The sequence below is a fragment of the Dipodomys merriami genome, unplaced genomic scaffold (genome assembly GCF_024711535.1).
Source record: "Dipodomys merriami isolate MVZ:Mamm:240054 unplaced genomic scaffold, mDipMer1.0.p SCAF_37, whole genome shotgun sequence".
Taxonomy (NCBI): Eukaryota; Metazoa; Chordata; class Mammalia; order Rodentia; family Heteromyidae; genus Dipodomys; species Dipodomys merriami.
The window spans coordinates 13,471,523-13,493,818 of NW_027205270.1; the positions used below are offsets into that span (position 1 = coordinate 13,471,523).

At 45.8% G+C, this 22,296-nt stretch overlaps 1 protein-coding gene across 2 annotated transcripts in view; it reads right to left on the reverse strand.

Moving 5' to 3' along the window:
• Window positions 1-22,296, reverse strand: part of LOC138804710 (receptor expression-enhancing protein 1) — a 112,021-nt gene that overhangs the window by 3,737 nt on the left and 85,988 nt on the right. The window contains exons 6-8 of one of the 2 annotated variants that reach the window (XM_069989165.1): window positions 11,761-11,938; window positions 8,492-8,527; window positions 1,733-1,884 (exon numbers count right to left, since the gene is read on the reverse strand). In XM_069989165.1, the coding sequence (XP_069845266.1) occupies window positions 1,733-1,884; window positions 8,492-8,527; window positions 11,761-11,938 (366 nt within the window). The remainder of the gene's footprint in view (window positions 1-1,732; window positions 1,885-8,491; window positions 8,528-11,760; window positions 11,939-22,296) is intronic. The other variant, XM_069989166.1, reaches the window with a different exon arrangement.

Genomic DNA, 22,296 nt, shown 5'->3' on the forward strand with positions numbered 1-22,296 from the left:
CTGGGGAAAGTAAGGGAAGTTGTGACATTGCCCAAAAGAAATGTACTCTTTACCTGACTTATGTAACTGTAACCCCTTTGTATGTCACCTTTGTAATAACAAATTTAAATTTAAATAAAAAAAAACAGGTTTAAAAAAAAGTCTTCTGGAAGCCGGGTGCCAGTGGCTCATGCCTGTAATCCTAGCTACTCAGGAGACAGAGATCTGAGGATCTCGGTTCGAAGCCAGCCAGGGCAGGAAAGTCCGTGAGACTCTTATCTCCAATAAACCACTAGAAAAAAAACTGGAAGTGGCGCTGTGGCTCAAGCAGTAGAGCACTTGCCTTGAGCTGAAGAGCGCAGGGACAGCACCCAAACCCAGAGTTCAAGCCCCATGACCAACCAAAAAAGAAAGTCTCCTGGGCTGAGCTTTTGCTGAGCCCTTCTCCCCACCGCCCAAACACACAGAGCCAGGTTTTGTCACTGCCTTTGTTCTCAGTACTGTTTCGTATGGCCCCAAAGCCGAGGACTTTGCACCCAGTGGAAGTGTGTTCTCTGCTCTGAATCCCCACCAGATTGTGAACTTCCTGACAGCAAGTCCATGTACTGCTCACCCCCACTGCATGGTGTCTGGCTCCATGCCAGGTAGGCACATAGGAAGAGAGAATGATTCAAGCACAGAGCAGGCTTAGGTACTCACACAGGGTCCTTGGGTGGCAGCCTTGCCACAAGAAAGTGTCCACCACCAACCTATGGATAGGACCAAGGCTCAGAAGCAGTGTAACTCACCTTTGTAAGTCACCTGCCCCTTGGTTGTTACAATAAACAGTGGGACATTTGTACCCTCACTGCATCCCCTCCCATGCCCACAGTAGGCTTTCATTCTTCCTAATGCCTAGATGGGTCTCCTCTGGTAAATAGAACTAATCCTTATGGGCTAGACATACAGGTCAGTGTTAGAGTGCATGCCTAGTAGGTAGGAGGCCTTGGGTTTGATCCCCAGCACCACAAAAAGAAAAGAACTGATCCCTATACACTTAGTCTTGGAAAGGAATATGATGAACTGAAAACTGAATAGTCCCAACTACCATCCCCGTATGAACAGGAAGATTGGGCCTCCATATTGGTGTGGTAAGCATTTCAGTTTTCTTCATCTCTCAGAGGCCTGTGTCATCCAGAGAAGGGACACCCAACTTGTTCCAGATTTGTGAGCCAGCAAATCAGGAATGGAAGAAACTGAGCAGATAGAGAGGAAGTCTCTGAGGTCCCCAGATTCTGCTGGCTCCCCACTTACACACATACATAAGGCTCAAGAGCTCCAGGCTCCTCCCTCCTGCTGCTAGAGACCATCACATCCACAGTACCCCTGTCACCCACATTGAATTTGTACCAGGTGCGGTGCTGTGTCTTGGAGATAGAGTGGTGAAAAGCCTTATTTATAAAAACCTGTCAATTAACATTCTGAATTTTTCTTCCACCAAAACACTTCTTTGGGTTGCTTTCCACTGACACACTATCTTAAGTTACCTGTTGATATTTAGAACAAAAAATGATCAAAATCAAGCTTTACTATCTCTCCTGTTTCTGGAAAGAATTAGTTACCTGCCTGTTTGATGAAGGGAGACCTTATCACCTTAAGCACTTGAGAGATGTTGGATATTCCAATAAATGCCTTTCTCAGCACCCCTAGATCTCCAGGGCAATCCCTCCTGGACAAAAACATGCTCCAACCCACATCCCCAGACACAGTGTACCTCCAGGGGCAATTCCGTCTTTTTCGGTGCCTTATACTTGTACATGAACTCCAGCAGGTCTTCCTCCTCGTCGTCAGAAAATGCCAGTGGGTTTTGGACCTGGTGGGGCTCCCATGCCTTCACACCACCCTCATTCACATCTCCCTCAACCACTTAATGTCCATTTACAATCTACACAGAGGAGACAAAGTACAGCAAGGAGGGATCAGTGTGGAAAGCAGGAAAGGAGGATGGGAAGGGTAAGGTTAGATATAGCACCACAAGCCAGGCCTGTTAGGACAGCCAAGGTCCCATGTCTGAGGAAGCACCAGTGTCATTGAGACACTGCAAGCGGGAGGAAGAGATTCAAAATGGTGAGATTGTAATTATGAGATGGACTAGATGGTATGCACAGAAACAACCACAGGCTTCGAATCTACTAAACAACTACAAGGGGCACACTTCCCTAGGAGAAGCAGCAGCTGTCCTAAGATATGCCAAGCTCGACTCTGTGAGACCCTTATCCCCAAATAACCACCAGAACACTGGAAGTAGTGCTGTGGCTCAAGTGGTAGAGTGCTTGCCTTGAGCTGAAGAGCTGAGGGACAGCACCCAGGCTCAGAGTTCAGGCCCCACAACCAACCAAAGGAAAAAAAGAAAGAAAGAAAAAACAACAAAGGTGAGGGGAGGTCTTCTTCTTTAGCTCAAGGCTAGCACTCCATCACATGAGCCACGGCACCACTTCCATTTTTCTAGTAGTTTACTGGAGATAAAAGTTTCGTAGAAACTGGGCGCCGGTAGCTCACACCTATAATCCTAGCTACTCAGGAGGCTGAGATCTGAGGATCTTGGTTCAAAGCCAGCCAGGGCAGGAAAGTCCATGAGACTCTTATCTCCAATAAACCACTAGAAACTGGAAGTGGGGCTGTGGCTTAAGTGGTAGAGCACTTGCCTTGAGCTGAAGAGCTCAGGGACAGCGCCCAAGCCCTGAGTTCAAGCCCCACGACCGACCAAAAAAAAAAAAAAAAAAGGACTCATGGACTTTCCTGCCCAGGCTGGCTTTGAGCCGCTATCTTCAGATCTCAGCCTCCTGAGTAGCTAGGATTATAGGCGTGAGCCACCAGCGCCTGGTTAAGGGGAGGTCTTCTCTAGGGAAGAAATATGGTTCTCTATATACATTTTACAAGCACTGTTGACATGCTTTATCCTGTATATTGGGCTTCAAACATTCTTCAAGAGACAGGCCGTAAAATGCCAGGAAAAACCTTAAGTAAAGCTATGCAGATTTTTCATTTCAAAAGCCCATCCTAGAAAAGGAGGGGGAACAGAATCTGAATGTAGATTCCTCTTACTACTACTCCAATAAAATGACATTTATACTCCTATTTCAGACTGCTTTGAAGAAACCCACAGGAAAAGTTCCAGAATTAACTCTCATTGAGTGCAGTCTATTTCCTGTTGCCTACTCAGGTGGGCCTTAGTGTGAAGATGTAAACTATTCTTTGCCTACACCAACTTAATCTGAAATCCACAGACACATCTTTCTACACTTTGTACATTATTTTAACCTTGAATTACAGATTGAGCTAGAACAGCCTTGGCTCATTGAGTCCAACCAGACTGAGGTCTGAAGATAGAAACCTGAGCTCTTGCCTGGACCCCCAAGACCTGTGGGCCCCAAACATGCTTTCTCCATGAGCAGGGAGCTGGCTGCACTGTAGTAAAAAGGAGTAAAGCTCACAACTGAATCCTAAGCAGCATTTCCAGTTTCTACTGCCATACCTACTAGCAGCCAGCAGGGAGCAGCATGAGGGCGCTGCTGCCTGAACTAGACCTTGCAAAGAGGCATGGTGGGTGGACAGAATGAACTGCTCAGAAGTCATGAAGGCACCTTGGTTTTTTTCACCCTGTGCTTCCCTCAGCCTGTTTTTCGCTCTCTTCTCCTGCCCAAAGCAGTTGGATTCTTTGGATCCTGTTAAATCTGAACACCATAATCTAGAGAGACTTTTGTGAAGACTCTGGGCCTCCCCAGCTTGAGACCCCAACTGCATTTATCACCCATACTACAAGGCTCATGCCAAACGCCCTGGTGATCATGCCCCATGTCAGTTCTCACTACTTCAGCTCAGCAGAAAGCATCCTTTAGTTGTAGGACCATGGCAGGTTGTTCCTCATGCCCTCTGTACACCTGACTCTGGGTCAGGCACAGTGGTTACTCATCCACTACATTAGGTGGAATCCTGGCATTATCTCAAAGAGCTCAGCTCTGCCCCATTCAGAGCTTGACACCCACCACCCAGGACATTCCTCCAGATACAGATAACTCCTGTGTGCAAAAGGAAGAAGAGACAGGGCTGCCCAGGACCTAAATCTCCTGGACCAACGCTGAACTCCAGAAACAGGCTAGCCAAGCCCAATCTAGCAACAAACCCATATCCTGCAAGTGGACTTGTATTCTGTCCAGTCTATGCCTCTGCATGTGCACATGTGCACATGCTATTCTCTCTAGACTCATTCTAAGTCTTTCCACTGGTATTGAATAGATCCTTAGGGATCTAACAATCTGTGCCATTCACCAGGTCTGATGTACTGAGGCTGAGCAGCAAACTCGCACACTGCAATAACCACCACCACCACCACTACCACCACCCTAGGACTGAAACCAACAGGGCTTTGAGAATGTATCCCACAGAGTCCTTGAGCAAGGGTTGAAGTGATACTCTGGTCCCTAGCAGTCAAAAAGAATCCAGATATGAAGGAAGGAGTTGAAACTAGTACTCTGCTGAGCAGAGCCTGGGAGCAAGGGAGGCCAGCAGAGGCAGCTAGGAGCCAAAAGTTACAAAAAGAAGACCCAAGGCTGAGTGCCGTGGCTCACACCTGTAATCTTTGCTACTTAGGAGGCTAAGATCTGAGGAACACGGTTCAAAGTCAGCCTGGGAAAGAAAGTCTCTAATTAACAATAAAAAAGCCAGAAGTAGGACTGTGGCTCAAGCAGTAGAGCATTAGTCCTCAGCAAAAAAGCTCAGAAACAATGGCTAGATCTGAATTCAAGCACCAGAACTAGCACAAAACAAAACAACAACAACAACAAAAACCCTAGCCATCATCTGCCCTGAACATTTTTTTGCCAAGAGTGTTGTTTATAATATTCAGTCTTACTCTTGGGACTCAAGAGCTAAGCCTCAGAGCCCCAGGGCACCATGGGCCCTGCATATCCTAACTAATGGTAGTGGCGCTGCGTGAGAAAGCCTGGCATCTTTGACTGTTCACAACCCAATAGCCCGCATTTGATATTTTCAATTCTCCTCACCACAATTTATTTGCCCATTCCCTTCCCCAGGTTCCATTCTTCTTACTTTGATTTACTATTTCATATGCAGTTGCACAAGCAGACTATATACATTTTAGCACAGGGAGGAGAAGAAAGAAAGAAGATAATAGAATATGGCCCACTGAGTGCAACAGGTTGAGCTGAGGTTGTGGACAATCCTTAGTGTTATTTCCACAAGTGAATTCCCACCCTGAAAGGGAGTTTCTATCTATACCCAAGTACCCTGATGACCTCAGAGATGATCTGTATGGGAGCAGGTCTCCACATACATAGATCTCTGAGTCTCAAGTGACAAAAGCACAGGCCTCAAACCCACAGAGCTGTCACAAAGGAGTCCAAGGCTGGGTGGCCTCTAGAAAAGGGTCCCTATTGTCTCCCACAGGAAAACAATTAGGCAAGTGCTCCAATGCCAGTACCATAGAACAGGTTAACCTCAGGCGCCACCTCTCCCCTCCAAGGGAGGGGAGGGAGGGGAGCTAAGTTCTTTAAATGTCTGAGAGCACCTCCAGAGTTGAACCCCTGGATGGCCCATCCTTGTAGCACAGCACATCACTCTCAGGTTAGCAAACACAGCCCCACAGCACACGCTGGGTTAATGGAAGGCAGCAAATGTGTGTGAGGAGCATGCCTTTCTGGAACACTTACATCCAGGTCCCCAGCAGCCACCGAGGAGAGAGAAAAGAACACAGGTTAGGCTCCGCGTCCTTGGGGATGAAACCCACACACATACTTACTATTTGGTAACACCTACTTGATTTAGGGGGTAAAGTTCTCTGACTGATTACATGCAGTGATTCTGAGTTTGGGTACATGTTCTGTCAAGGTAGGTAGACAGGGTGAAAAAAGCGGGGGGGGGGGGTGGAGAAAGAGGAAAAGCACAAAGAAAGGGAGACAGACATGCAGGAAAGGGCAGACAGAAAGGCAGGCAGGACTGGAACTGAAGTGGGACAAGAATGTTCTCCTGGGATCTGAAATATGTGCAACTAAGAACAAACTGCTCCCTGGGGCCACTGACTCCATGCAAGCAGTCACTGCCCTATGAGGGACTTAGTAGCTCAATGCCACACCCTCCCTCCCCCCAACCCCCTCAACCCCAAATTAAGATCTAGATTTACAATTTCCTTAGGAAATTATACTTTTTGCTCAAGGATCTGGAGGTTTGACAAGTTCTCCAAATGCTGTGAGCCTTCCCAGGCTTTGATGAGATCAGCCCCCACCCCCTCACCATGACATCAGGTTGGGAAAGCATCTGTGACCCCTTGTTTCTTCTCTCTGGTTCTGATGCCTGGGAGTTGGCATCCTGCCCTGAAGCAAAACAAGCCTTCCCCCACACCATCCTCCACCACTTCACAGCCTAGTGTCCTTCACTGGCAAAGACTGGCAGAGCTAGAAGGACCCCAGGGACATCCAGCCCAAGCCGATAACCTTAAGGAGAGAGAGAGAGACTGAGGCCCAGAGAGGGCACTATTTTCTCAAGGCCATGGCAGGCAATGCTGTATGAGCATCCCTGAGCAGTGGCAACAGAACTCCAGTTTATTCGATTGTGAACAAGGCCTGTCCTCCTTAGGAAAGAGGTCTGATGCCAGCCTAGCCAGGTCTACTCCCTACCAACCCCCACCCATTCTGGGGTGGAGAACCACTGAATCCTGGACTGGCTCTGCTCTGTATGTAACAGCCTGCCCAAACTCCCACAATTCCTACAATCAGCTGCAGTTATATTTAAATGGCTGGAATGTAGCTTGTGATTAGGAAACCACCAGGTGTCACAGCAGATGAAGGTTCTCAGAGTGGCCCAGAGCAGTGACAATAGCACAGAATGGAACTTCATAAGTATTGCCCTTCCTGGTCCCCTATGACAGTATTAGAAGTCATGTATTTAAAGATTCAAACTCCTTTTTTTTTTTGCTCAATACCAGGGATTGAACTCAGGGCTTTCTGTTTGCTTGACAAGTGGTCTACCACTTAAGCCATGCTCCCAGCCAAGATTCACACTTTTTTTTAGGGATGGTGGTGCCAGTCCGGGGGCCTGAACTCAGGGCCTGGGCACTGACCCTGAACTTCTTTTGTTCAAGGGTAGTGCTCTACCACTTGAGCACAGCTCCACTTTCAGCTTTTTGATAGTTTATTAGAGCTAAGAGTCTCAAGGACGGGGCTGGGAAGGTGGCTCAGTGGTAGAGCACTTGCCTTGCATACCTGAGGCCCTGGGTTCAATCCTCAGCATCACATAAGCAAAAAGAAAAAAACCGGAAGTGGCGTTGTGACTCAAGTGGTAGAGCGCTAGCCTTGAGCTGAAGAGCTGAGGGACAGCGCCCAGACCCAGAGTTCAGGCCCCATGACCGGACCCAAAAAAAAAAAAAAAAAAGTCTCAAGGACTTCTCTGCCAGAGAAGCTTGGCTTCTACTCAGATTCAAACTTTTAAAGGATGAATAGATACAAATAACTCTGGTCACCTGGGCTCACCAGAACTGCATGGTTGTTTCTGGAGGGCCACTGGGCCTGAGTCCTAGCCCTGAAAATATCTGTGTGCCCCTCAACTTCCAATGTGGACTGGAGGCACCAGAGGGAGGTGCTTTGATTAGTGGAGCCAGGGTAGAACACTATTCTCTAGCTGTGTCCCTGCTCAGCACTTTCTGACTGCTGCTTACCTTGGATTTGCAGCCCTTTAACACCCCCTGTTCTTCCAAAGACCTTAAAAGATTTATTGCTACGAAATTAAAGGGAGAGCAGAACATTCATGCATGCAGGTTCATGTCCTGGTGTGGATATGGGAGGAGCAAGCAAGTGTCTCTGTAGCTCCAGGGGAGCACCGCAGGCAATATCAGGGGCACTGTGTGCCTTTCTTTCTTTCTCGCATCAGCCAGCAGGTTTTGGGCTAGGATGGCCCTCCAGCCTTCAGAGCCAAGGACAGCTGCTCCATGGAGAAGCCAGGAAGGGGGGGCGGGTCATGGAGAAGCTGTTAGTTTAGATCCTTCCTAGTCCCTAAGGTCTCCAGTTAAAGTTAGGCAAACAGGAGGATCAGGCCCTGGGGGTGCCAGTGGCAGGGTAGCTGTGGCTCCACCAAGCTGTCACTCACACACACTGGGCAGGAACAATCCAGAACAGGGAGATCCCAGATTCAGCCTCTCTCTGAGTTCTCTTCACTGGAACAAGGCTCAAATAGTAACTGTCCTTGTAAAAGCTCCTTCAAGGCTATTTTTCACAACAGTGCAGGGAGGTAGGAAGATGGTGAGCTCTAACCTCATTTCAAGATGGAAGCAACTGAGGTTCAGAGTAGTTAGGTGACTCACACAAAACTGCACGGCTAGTGAGTGGCAAAGCGGCTAGTAAGTGGGCTCTCTTGGCGGTACCAGGCCCAGAACCCCTAGAACTTTGGAGCATTGTCACTCTGGTTAGAGCCTCCTCTTGAGGCGAGAGCCCAGCAAGCTGCAAGGAGGCTGGCTGCTACTCACCTTTCCGGGTCCTGCAGGTAGAGCAGCAGGTACACACTGTGGGAATGGGGGAGGGTGGGACCATCAACCATATCCCCACTCCACAGGAGCCAGCCCAGGAGAAACACACACCAGGAAAGGGTGGGGTCCTACATGCTCAATGCAGGGCTCCTAGCAAAGTGGAGTTTTGAAAGGAAAACAAGGTGGGGGAGGGAAACATCTCAGTTTCAGCTTTCTCACAGTTGCTAGAATATACTGTCACCAGGCCCTGATTCAGCCCTAGGAAGGGTAGGGGATAGGGCAAAATTTCTCTCTCCTTTTTATTTTATTTTATTTATTTATTTATATTTGTTGTTGGTGGTGGTCATGAGGCTTGAACTCAGGGCCTGGGCACTGTCCCTGAGCTCTTTTGCTCAAGGCTAGCACTCTAACACATTGAGCTACAGCGCCACTTCTGGTTTTCTGGTGGTTAACTGGAGATGAGTCTCACAGACTTTCCTGCCCAGGCTGGCTTTGAACTATGATCCTCAGATCTCAGTCTCCTGAGTAGCTAGGATTACAGGTGTGGGCCACCAGCAGCCAGCTAGGGCAAAATTTTTCTTAAGGAAATAATTCCAACTACCCCATTTCCAGAAACCTTTTCTCCAAGGCTTCTGGTTCAAAAAGTTTTTAGGGGACATCTCCTTTGCTCTCTGAACACTTATGCACTAGTGTCTGGGCATTTGATTGAAGATCTAATTGAACACTGCTTTACATACTCCATTGGTGTATATCTGGGCTTTGTCATGTAGTAAGTTCTCAGTAAATGCATGTTGGTTGTGCCATTTAACTGTAGCTCCCAAGTGCTGTCCAGAGCTCTGAGGGCCTGCAGTCACCTCTGCCTACTTGACCTCTCTCCCTAGTTACTGTTCTCAACTCAGCACCTGCCCAGGGTTTGCAAATAACCTTTTCTCTCCTCATAAGCCCCAAGACACAGGCTGACTAGAGATTACTGGGCCTTTGTTCTGAAAGAAAAGGTAAAAGAGAATGGGACCTTTGCCTGAATCAAGATCAAATCCATGCAAGTAACTTTCTGGGGAAAAATCCTGAAGCTGAATCTACTCCCATGATTGCCTAGTGGTGTCTGCTCCTTGTGTGGCATCTTCTGTGTCTGCACAGACCTAGAGTTACCAGCAAGAAGCCCAGTCAGATCCTCTACTCTGGTGTTCTTTCTTCTACCTGGCCATGTCCAGAAGTCCATAGCAGCCCTGGGTGGGTAGACTTCCTCTGCTAGAATTCTTCCCAGGGCCACCGACCCTCACCCTCAGAGGCACGACAGCCCCAAAGCCTTCTTTGTAGGCTTTTGTTCTACATCCAGGGTCTAGGCTACCTTTCACCTGTCTTCCTTTCTGGAATGGCTTTTATTTTAGGCCCCAGGACAGCTGAGGAAAAAGACACAAATCCCTGGCTTCCCTGACATTGATACCTCCCTCTCTGTGTCCTGAAGCCACAGGTGCTGAGGCCAAGGGGAAGTTCAGGAAAGGGTTGGTTGTGTTGGTTGCAGCATAGCTGGTTCTCTCCTCCCAACTGCCAAAGTGCTCAGATGCAGCAGGGGATGTCACTGGTTGTGCTAATGGAAGGTAGCAGAACACCAAAACAAATCATCCCACACCTTTTTCTTCTAGGATGCAGCTTCCATTTGAAGCTCAGTAGCCAATGAGCTGGTCGAATTTCTGGGTAGTATACATACATAGCAGATCAGAAGCTGTAGCTACTCATGAAGCCTGGATGGTCCTTGGGTAAATGACCACTGGGCACTGAACCAGAAACCAGGTAGTCACATTTAACTGCAGCCTTTTACCAGGTGATGCTGGTGACATCAGAGGGTAAAGTCAGAGAGTCAGATTGAGTGATAACCTAAGGTCCTTTCCTGCCTGAAATCTGAAGGTTCCATTCTAGGTTCTCTCAGGGGATAACCCTTCCCTATGGTGGTCCTCAACCCAAGCCCAACCAAGCCTCCCTTTCCAGCCTTGCCCTGCTTCTAGGTTAAAACATTTGCCAACAAAGATCCACAGTCTTCAAACCTGGGGGAGAAGCAAAGGGAGCATTCCTGAGAGGGGAGGAAACAAATATCAAACAGTGTCAATAGATTTAGGCATGTCAGATCTGAATATGGCTCATTATATGCCCACAGCTTAATCCCTGTATCCAAAGTCAGGTAGGATATATCAATATCTGGGGTCCAGATGTCCCTGCAGGCCACATCGCCAAGCACATAGGGTCTAGGTGTCCTGGGTGATCACCAGGCACACCCCTGCAAGTTCCAAAAGAATGATCCAATTTCCTACCCACTCCCTTCACAAGGAGGAGTTCCAAAACCATCCTCAATGCTCCTATTATCAACCCTAGCTGATGGCAGTGCTGAGCACCTGAGCCTGCAATCTCTGTAAGGAATAGTATGTAAAACCCTGAGTTCTAGCCCAGCTGCCTACCTCCTGAGTCCACAGGTCTATCTTCCAGGAACCTGAAGCCTACACCAGTGGATCAGATGCCAGGAGATTCTGAATACATTTTAATTCCCATAGCATCACATGTCCAGGTCTCACCTTAGACCTATGGAGGCCTCTGGGGATGGGTCTAGGATCCTTTCTGCATGTGGAACAAGGTTCCCAGGTCAGTCTTCATTGGGACAGCCTTATGCTGGGTGCTTGACAACCAGTTAGACAATGGAAGTGGAGATGTTACCTCCCCGCAAATTAGACCTTAGAGTAGTGTGGACCTTAGTCTGGAGGGGCTGAGGTATTTATGGTGAGTGGATGGTCAGGGATGAGAAAGGGACAGTGGAGGGATAGAAGGGACAGGAACTACTCAGGCAGGGAGAGAGGCTGTGGTAGCTGACATCTCTGGTGGGTGAGAGAAGACATTCAGGTGCTCAGGACAGGTAAAGCCCTAAGTGTAAGATCACAGAGAACAAAAAGAGATGTGTTTTCAAGCCCCATGACCAACAAAAAAAAGAGAGAGAGATGTGTCTGCTGCCTTAGATACTACCAAGTACTATCACTCAACACCCCAGTTTCCCAGTCAATAAATGAAGGACATTGAACCCTTTAGTGCAGTGACTTAACCTGCCTCAGGGCAAGGTTTCCAGGACTAGCCCAAATAGTGCTAGGCCCCTTAGAGGATCTGATAGACATCTCTGTTTGTGGCAGATACCAGGGCAAGCGCCAGGTTGCATGACATATGGCGGCCTGAGCCTCTCAACGAAAGTGAGGCCTAAAGGCTGGGCAAGAGGGGAAGTGAAAGACACCTACCTGAGCTGCCAGCACTCTCAGAAGCACTCCTGGACATCTTAGGTTGGCCATGTTTGCCGCTGGCCCGCCCAGGCCCTGGGGGTGGGGGGCCTGAGGGAGTAGGGGCACCGTCTCCCCTGATGGTGGTGAGGTCCTGCATGCTGAAGCTCCTCAGTCTCTCCGATAAGGCACCCTGTCCCTGGATATAATACAGGAAGGCACATGTCAGAGGCCTGACCACAGGTTCACAGGTAGCCTTGCTCTGAGGATGGGCAAGATCAACATCAAGTCCTGTGATGTCTCTGCAAAGGAGTAGGGATCCAAGGACATTGAAAACAATGAGAGGCAAGCCCAGCACATTCCAGGACCTCTAAGTCTCAGTCATTATTCTTCTCTTCCTGATACCCCATGATTTGCTATAGCCCCAGATCTACCAGGGCCAAGGAACAATTTCTGCCTGTAATCCCTGCACTCTAGACACAGCTGGTTGCCTCTCTGCTGTTACACCAGTAAAAATCCATATATGGCCAGGTTCTTCTCAGTTCTCAGTACACAAGAATCTAGCTAGAAAAAGGCCAAACCAAATTTTCTATGTGCTCATCCCTTGTTCTTTCCAAAAGATATAAAATGCAGACAGCGTTATTTCAGTGTGTGACAGCATTCATTACTTTTTTCTGTGCAGCTGTTTATATGACACATTCACTTACGGTGGCACGTGAGCCTCTCATAAAATACCCAAAAAGTAATGAGGTAGGAAGAGAAAAAATGATACTAAAAAAACAGCCCAAGCTGGGGTACCAGTGGCTCATGTCTACATTCAGCTACTCAGGAGGCTGAGATTTGAGGATTGTGGTTCAAAGACAGCCTTGGAAGAAAAGTCCTTGAGACTCTTTTTCTCTAAATGTCAAAATGCTGGAAATGGAGCTGTGGCTCAAATGGTAGAGCGTTAGCCTTGAGCAAAAGAAGCTTAGGGACAGCACCCAGGTCCTGAGTTCAGGCCTCAAGACCAGCACATTAAAAAGTCCCTGCTGCTGACTGTAACTATTTCATACTCTGAAGGTGCCAGGATATCAATCTCAGGGGTGGTGATTGTTCTTTTGTTTAGGAAAGACAAGGGCATCATATAATGAAGAGACAGTCCTAACTGCCTGAAAACAGACTCTGTCTCAGTGGAAAGAAACACAGTGAAAGCTGAAGGCTAGAGTACTGCTTCAGGAATGTCTCAGGCTGAGAGAAATCTTAGAAGAGGAAACCTGACAGAGTAATTGGGACTGTGGGGGAAACTCTCAAATGCTGTGTTTATAGGCCTCTGCCATCACATGAACCTATGATGTTCTCTTTCATTTTTTTTTGCCAGTCCTGGGGCTTGAACTCAGGCCCTGGGTGCTGTCCTTGTCTTTTGCTCAAGAATAGCACTCTTACCACTTGAGTTACCACTTCCAGCCTTTTCTGTTTATGTAGTACTGAGGAAATGAACCCAGAGATGCATGCAGGCTAAGCAAGCACTCTACCACTAAACCACATTCCCAGGCCCTCATTCATCTTCTTACTTATTTATCTGTTCAGTAATGATTTAGTGAATACTTTCTATGGGCAGCTGCCTTAGGTATTATTAGGAAATTGCAAAAATACAGCTTTATTTCTGACAAAATGTAAGAAGACAAAGGTACAAATGGCGCAGAAGTGCTTTACAGAAGCCACAAAATGTGAAGAGAACAACAGTTCTCAAGTCAGATCTAGATTCATATTCCACTCCTATAATTTAGCACCTGATTGACCATCTTCAAGACAGCATCCACCTGGCGAGATGCTGGTGAGGCCCTAGTGAGACTATGCCCTTCAAATACCCATCAGGGTACCTAAGGCAGAGTAGATATTCAACAGCGCCAACTTTGGTGACCATGTAAGTTGCTGAGACATCTAAGTTGCTGTCGAAATCAGAGAAGGAAAAAAATCATGTCTGACCAACAAGAAGACCAGAAGAGGCCTCATAACCCCCAGCCCAAATCAACAGTCAAGGACTAAACTCCATTGATATACTTTGCCCGTTGTTGAAAATGCTCAGCAATATATCTGAGAAAAAGCAGCACCTGTCCATTTTAGCAAAAGGCTCAATTTCACTCCCAGAAGCCAGTCAGACTAGCTCCAATATCACTAGCATCATGAAGACTGGAAGTGGCAGCATTAAGAAAGAGGAGATAATAATAGCTCAGTACTAACCCAGTCCTGTGTCAAAGGAAATCACAGGGGCATAGAAACAAGAGTCATGAAAACAAATTAGTCTTCTCAGTCAAAACAAAGATGTTTAAAATCAACATCTCTCTCACATTTGCAAACTTCTTAGTCCAGTTCAGACTTCACTCAAAAATCTCATTCCTATTCTCCTCCCATAAACCCCAATCTCCTCTACCATTTCAACGTTCTCTTTTTCTAGTATCTTAAATTCTCCAGATTCTAATTTATAATCTTTGCAAATTCTATCTTCTTCCAAAAATTTCTTTTTGGTGCTGGGGATAGGACCCAGGACCTCTTGCATGCTGAGCACACACTTTACCACAAAGCTATAGTCCCATTCTGATCCTTCATTTTGTTATTCTGGCTCATCATCTTCTGAGCGCAACCAAGAGTTTCCCACAAAATTAGATCTCCTATAGGAATGTAAATTTTCCTAGGTATGAAAAGCTTAATACCCATACTCTTCATGATTCAATAAATCATATTAACCATAGTAAAAAGCTCTGAGAAGTCCTCAGTGTTCTTGGGTTGTTTAACTCGGTGTACATTAAATGTATTTGACCAAATTGGGATACTCTATTAGCTAACTGTCCAAAAGTCATCCACAATTCCATTCTTGAAATAGTGAGTAAGAAACAGATTTTCCCCATCCCTAATTCCCCCCATAGCTATAGATGGCCTTATAATGCAGTTCTTGTCAATGAGATATAAGGGATTTATTTCTGGGAAAGATATTTTCCCTTCCTGAGAGATGAAGAAAAAGGCCTGACCCTTCTCCCTGCCTTTCTCCCATTCAGTGTGGTTCAGATGCCTGGAACTGACATCGAGTGATTAGAGGAACCACAAAGCCATCCACTTAAGAGTCTTGTCATCACCAGGTCACTGGAATAATGAGAGCTCCCACCTACTCTTAGACTTCTTGTAAATGATTTTCATTGATTGCAAGGCACATTATTTTCCCATCTCTGAAACTGGGATGAGTCTTACAATTGCTGCTGCCCTGCCAAACTTGTCACCACCCACACATGAATATACTTGGCTATTATTCCCCATGGCACAAATGGACAATGGAAGCTTGAGTGTTCAAGTAAGAAACCACTTAAGGATCACTTGAAGAAGGAATGTAAGTTCCAGTTGTCTAAAACACATTTCACTGATACTTTCTGGCATAATCATGAAAGTAGCAGCATCAGAACTGGCAGAATGGGTATCAGCAGAATAAATAAAAAATTCCAGAAGTAGCCAGGTGCCGGTAGCTCATGCCTGTAATCCTAGCTACTTAGGAGGCTGAAATCTGAGGACTGTGGTTCAAAGCCAGCCCGGGCAAGAAAGTATGTAAGGTGCTGTGGCTCAAGTAGTAGAGTGCCAGCCTTGAACAAAAAGCTCAGGGACAGAGCCCAGGCCTAGAGTTCAAGACCCTGGACTAGGAAGAAAAAAAGATCCAGAAATAACAGCTCTACATAATTGCAGCACTGGAAGGAATAGAAAGTGGTATGGCATGGCCATAAATAGATGAGTTGAGTTGAAAAGTAATTCAGCAGACTCTGATGGTAAGGAATGAGGTTAGGAAGACCTTAACCAATTCTTAAGATTTCGTGTTCCTTTTCATTGTATGTACAAACATCTGAGTCTGTGTCATTAATAAGTGGCAAACACTCTAAATGTAAAAGCATGTGTTCTAATTAGTGGTACTTTCTTAGTGGTACTTACAATACCACTAAGTTTAAAAAGTAATGATTTTAGATTCAGTGAAATATGATTGCACTTGTCAGAATAGCTTTCTCCAACCATTCCAACTTTGTAATATATTTTCATTGCCCCATTGTATTTCTTTTTTTTTTTTTTTGGTTGGTCGTGGGGCTTGAACTCTGGGCCTGGGCGCTGTCCCTCAGCTCTTCAGCTCAAGGCAAGCGCTCTACCACTTGAGCTACAGCGCCACTTCCAGTTTTCTGGTGGTTTATTGGAGATAGGAGTCTCACGGTCTCTCCTGCCCAGTCTGGCTTTGAACCGCGATCCTCAGATCTCAGCCTCCTGAGTAGCTAGGATTACAGGCGTGAGCCACCAGCGCCCGGCCCCATTGTATTTCTTTGTTTTACCCTTATACAATTATATTTAACTCTTTGAATTGTTTGCTAATTAGCTTTCTCCTCCAGAGTGTTTTCTTAACTATCATTGCCATGGATCTACCACTTCATTTTAGTTCAAAAGCAAAATACAAACAAAAGGACTGGAGGTATGGTTCAAGTGCTAGACACTTGCCTAGTACAAGCAAGTCTTGAGTTCAATACTCACTACTGCAAAAGAAGGAAGGAAGGCGGAAAGGAAGGAAGGAAGTAGGAAATAAGAAAGAAGGAAGGAAGGAAATAAGGAAGGAGAAAAGAAGGAATTAAGGAAGGAAGGAAGAAAGAAGGAAGGGAGGAAAGAAGGAAGAGAGAGAGGGAGGGAGGAAGGGAGCGAGGAAGGGAAGGAGGGAAGAAGGGAGGAAGGCAGGCAGGCAGGCAAGGATATGACCATTTATTGACCTGCAGCTTGAATGATGTATGGTAGCAGGAAATCCCACCCCACTCCAAAGCATCAGCTAGAGAGACAGACCAGAGGAAGTATCCTTTTGCACAGGACCTTGGAATGTGTCTCAGAATGTTAGAGGGGAGCAGAGGACAGATAGGGTATTTTTCAGAGGCAAGGTATCCCAGAGGAAGCAGCTCTGGGAGGACTTGGGCAGGTGAAGATGAGGACAAAGTAGAAAGGAAAGTATTTTTTGGTATCTGTCACCACTAAGCATGACCATTTCATTCCATTCCAGAGAGTCTGCTCTTTCTTCTCCCAAAGAGATGGAAATCCACTCTACTGTGTTCCTTCATGGTCATGAATAAACTTGGCTCCTGAAAGTGCCTGCTTCAAGGTGGCAGATTTTTCTGGAAGGCAGAAGTAGGAATGATTTTACTTTCTGTTATCCACCTTCTTTTGTTGTTTAAGAAATTTGCAACCATGGGCTGGGAATGTGGCTTAGTGGTAAAATGCTTGCCTAGCATGCATAAAGCCCTGGATTCGATTCCTCAGTACCACATAAACAGCAGAGTAATGAGCAAAAGAAGCTCAAGGATAGTGCCCAGGCCCTGAGTTCAAGCCCTAGAACTGGTAATAACAACAACAAGAGTCCATGGACTCTTATTTCCAATTAGCCACCTAAAAGTCAGATGTAGAGCTGTAGCTCAAGTGCTAGAGTGCCAGACTTGAGCAACAAAGCTAAATGAGAGCCTGAGGCCTATAATTCAAGACCTAGTACCACCCCCAACACAATACTAATAATAATATCAATATAGTATATATTGTATTACAATATGATTAATATAGGCAATATATTATTATTAATACAATAATATACTATTATAACAATTGTTATTATTTTGGGAAGTAGAGCTGTGGCTCAAGTAGTAGAGGTACAGCCTTGAGTGGAAAGCTAAAGAAGAGGACCAGGACCCTCCCCAGCACCAACACACACACACACACACACACACACACACACACACACACACACATGCACGCACACATGCGTAATAAAAAGAATTTTGCAACCAGGAACACAATTACCTTTAGGACTTTAGGAAGTCAGTACAACTTAACTTTCAGTAATACCCACAGGATTCTCTCAAGGTCACCTTGAGAGTCATTTCATAACCATAAAGAATGCATGTTACTGACAAATACCATCTAGACCAAAAGAAAAAAATTCTTTTAACAAAATAAAATTAAAATTGAAAGAGAGCTGAGAGGAAAGACACAGTATCTCCAGAAACAGAATGATCCAAGCCCTCATGAGGCCCTTCATCCTGGAGCCACCACCACGTCACAGGCAAACACAGTATCTAATGCCTGCTACTGAGGACAATGAAAATAAAGGCAAAAGGTTTTAGTGAGTCAGGCAAATGATAACAAAGCCACCAGCATAACCACATTTCCCACTGGTAATTCAAGAAGAGTTAGTTCTTTGGTCTAAATCCCATGAGGTGCCCAGCTCCCCATGGGTTAACCTCTACCGTTCCACATGCTCCACATCAATGCCAGGCAGGCTCCTTATCAACATGCCACACAAAGACCCAGCCTTGTTTGTGACATAAAATTGAACAAACAAAACAGAGAAAAAGAGATAAGAGTTTCTGCCAGGATAACATCAGTAATCAAATTCAATTCATTCTCCAGGCATTAAACAAAGGAAAATCCTCAAGTTAATCACATGTTAGATGCTCCCAAATTAACACACAAGAGATGCTCTGGTAGGACGATGAAGTAGCCAGCTCCATGTGCCTGGCATGGAGTCACACACACTCACACACAAGTGTCAGGGTGAAGAGACACCTGCCTCTGATCCAGACCAGCGGTTGGTAGGCAGAGTTGGTTGCTTGACCTCCCTACCGGACTGGATCAGTTTGGAGTTAGTCACGCCTCTCAACGGGGTTACCTGCCCTTCTCTGAGGTCCAAAGAGGAGACAAAATGAAAGAGTCGAGTCACCTGATAAAGGGTAAAAGGAGGACAATGAAAAAAAAAACCCAGCCAAGGGCTCCAGGCCAACAGGTGATGAAGGGAGTCACTGGTTCTCACCTCTTTCCTTTGCTTGCTCACTCTCTCACTCATTCATTCACATTTTTATTTCTTTACTCACAACAAATGCTTATGGGATGCTTTCAACGCTGTGTAACATTCTGCAGAAGGGCAAAGATGAGTGTGGTGTACTTCATACTTCCAAGGAGCATGAAGTACAGCTGGGACTCTTGCCTCAGGCCAAGAGTCTGCCTTGGCAGCTACTCTAGCAGTTTTTTGTTTGTTTATTGTGTGTGTGTGTGGTTTTTGTTTTTGTTTCGTATACAAATGAACCTACAGACATCTGGTTTAAAATAGAAGATCTAGGGACAACCATAAAGTATGCAGGGCTGGAGCTGACTCTAAAATCCTTAGTAGCAGTTGATTATTGACTAGTGGTATAAACCAAGTAGAAAGACATATCTGCTTGAGAAGTTCATAGGGAAGGCGCTTGGGGGATTCAAGGAGCACTTGACTAGGAATTAGATATCCTTGCTGTAACGTCAGTCCAGTAACTAACAAGCTGTATGACCCTGGGAAGGTCACTCAGCATCCTGGGCTCAGTTTCCTCCATGAAATGAGGTTGCAGTGCCTGGCAGCTCGGGCTCCTTCTTTACTCCAGCAGCTTACCTTTGAACTTCCTTCTTTATTGACAGGTGGCAGGTGCTCATCTGTTGTAAGCTGCCTCTCAGGGACCCAGGGTTGAAGAAGAAAAGTAACTGTGCAAAAAGTGAAGCCCCCCTGGAAGAAACCAGAGGCCCAAGTGGAAGAGTGGCTTGACCAGAAAGACAAAGCACATGAGAGTTGATGGGACAGCTGTGGGAAACTCAGCCTGACGAGTCTGCCTTGTAAATAACTTCCTACTGCCAAGACCTGACTTGTTTTATTCTGTTTAGCAGTAAAGAGAAGATGGTAATCAACATCAAAATGACAGAGAAGCAGAAGTGAGTTTCAGTGGCCTTTATTCAGCATTTGCTGTGAGCTCTGTATTGAGTGAAGTCTTCATGTTTATCAATTAAGAACTATTTTGGCTCAGGATGTGCCAGCATTCCCTATTTACAAGTGAAAACTGAGGTTCACAGATATATCTCAGGAAGGAGTGGGACTTTCAACGTAGCCTGCTCGTCTCCAAAAAAGTCACACTTTGGATGTACTTGTTGCTAAGCACTGCTCTATTGACCATGGCAACTAAAAAGATGCACAACAATCTTTCATTCCTTTAACACTCAGTGAATACCTACCAGGGATGCAAATATAAATGGCTAGGCTGGAGGCATGGCTTAAGCAGCAGAGGGCCTGCCTAGCATGCCTTGAGTTCAAACTCTAGTACTGGCAAATACAAATGATTACAATCGAATGCCACTAGAAGACCAAGGAATCAGAGCAGTTCTAGCTAGGATCAGAGGTGGTTTCATAGAAAAGTTGGCATTTGGCCTTGAAAAGTTGGCAGGATTTCAATAAGATAGAAATAGACACAGACAGAGGACCAAAAAAGAGCAAAAAATAGAGGCAGGAAAGAGAATATTCTATAAACAGTATACATAGCTGCTATTTCTAGAACAATAAGAACGTGGTATTAAGGGCATAATACCAAAAGGGATAGAAAGGTAAAGTGAGATTAACTAGATTAGAAGTTGGGGTGAGACTGTGTAACCCTCAAAGGGAAAGGGAGAAAAGCACTGACGACTTTTGTGAGAGTCCTAGCTACAAGGGAGGGTCAGGGTCAGACAGGGAAAAAGCCCAGAAGGAAAAAAAAAACAACTGATATTCAGTGATGAGAACGTTAAGAGAGAACTTTAAGAAAGTGGTGTATCTAAGCTCAGGGACAGCACCTAAGCCCTGAGTTTAGCCTCCAGGATAGCACAACCTCCCACTGCCAAAAGAAAAAAAACCCACACACAAAGAAAAGGTAGGGTATCAAAAATGATTGAGACTTGGAGCCCTGGGTGTCTGAGAGGATTCTGGTTTTGTTAGCAATTATGCAATAACAGAGGATGGAAGAGTTGTCATTAGTGGAGTGTTGATGAAAGGTACTAATAAGACAAGGAGGTTTCGGCAGAAAACCATAAACACTGGACTTGAACTGCAGGCAAAGAAACCAACAGGGAAACAAGTTATACTGTGAGACAGCTGAAGGTAGATAAAGGATGAGATGGTGCTGGCAGGGAAAGAAAAGAGAAAGCCTGGGCCCAGAGTAATCCATCCATCACTGAAGGAGGAGAAGAAGGGAGGGAGTGTGAGGTGCCCATGAGCACCCTTGTCCCATAAGTAAGGGACTAGCTCTTTATTCTCAATGATCTCAGTCTGTTCCCTGAGGTCTTCTAGCTTCAACCAGGCTCTTCTCTGGCCCCAACCTGGGATACTTCAGGATCCCTAAGCACCATAGGAAAGCGTGGAACATAAGGGGCAAGTAACATCCAACCAGCTACTCTATGTGGATTCCAGGCCCCTGTATTTCAGCTGGCCATCAAGATTCCACCTCTCTACTCAGCAGAAGGAGGTGAACAGGTATCATCGTAAGTAGAAACACTGGGGAAAAAACAGGAATCCAAGACAGGAATGACAGAAGCATGTAGAGTAAATCTATACTGGTGAAAAGTCTTGCTCAGTTCTGCTTTCATGGGTTTTGGAAAGTGAAGATACAGAGCTAGGAGAATAGCTCATGATAGAGTGCTTCCCTAGCAAACCCTAGGTACAATTTTCAGTGTGGCAAAAAGGGAAAAGAAAAAACAAAAGGAAGTTCAATTGTAAGTGGTTCTTTGAGAGACCAGAAGGCACAGAACACTTCCAAATGTTTCAGCTGATTGCCTATAACCATTTAGATAATCCCAGCATCCAAAACCAGTTGCCATGGTGAACTCTAAATATTCATGTTATGTCTCACAGTCCTAAGCTGAAACAGAAGAAGATTAACTGCATGCAAGCAAGCTACGAGGGAGGCCAGGAGGCATTCCTCTGAAGGGCAAAGGGACAGATTTGGGATTCTGGAGTCCTCAGCCCATATATTCAGCAATGAGAGAGACCCAGACACACAGAGAAAGGACAGACCTTATCTCTTCTCTTCCTTGGAAATACCTTCACAGGAGGTATTAGGAGAAAATCAAGGCCTTCCCTTTGATTAATTTATACACAATAGGCTGATTGGGTCAGGTCAGAAACTTATGACGTTCCTGGAATAAGGTTCTGATTACATAAAGTTCTTTTTCCTCCAGATTTTTTCCTCTTCTTTTGTTTTTTTTTTTGTATGGGATTTGAACTCAAGATCTTGTGCTTGCTAGGCAAAAGTCCTACTACTTGAGCCACACCCCTGCACCCCAGCTCCCCCAGTCCTTCAGGGCTCAGTATTATGGCAATAAGGATTAACTACTACTATGCTCAGAAGATCTTTTATTTTTTTTATTTTTTTTTTATTTTTTTTTGTCGGTCGTGGGGCTTGAACTCTGGGCCTGAGCACTGTCCCTCAGCTCTTCAGCTCAAGGCGAGCACTCTACCACTTGAGCTACAGCGCCACTTCCGGTTTTCTGGTGGTTTATTGGAGATAGGAGTCTCACAGTCTCTCCTGCCCGGGCTGGCTTTGAACCGCAATCCTCAGATCTCAGCCTCCTGAGTAGCTAGGATTACAGGCGTGAGCCACCAGTGCCCGGCTCAGATCTTTTATTTTTATGTGTTAGCTCCACAGTACCCTCCTAGAGCCATCAAAGGATAGAACAAAGAGCAGAAGAAGGAGGAAGATCTGGCTCTTT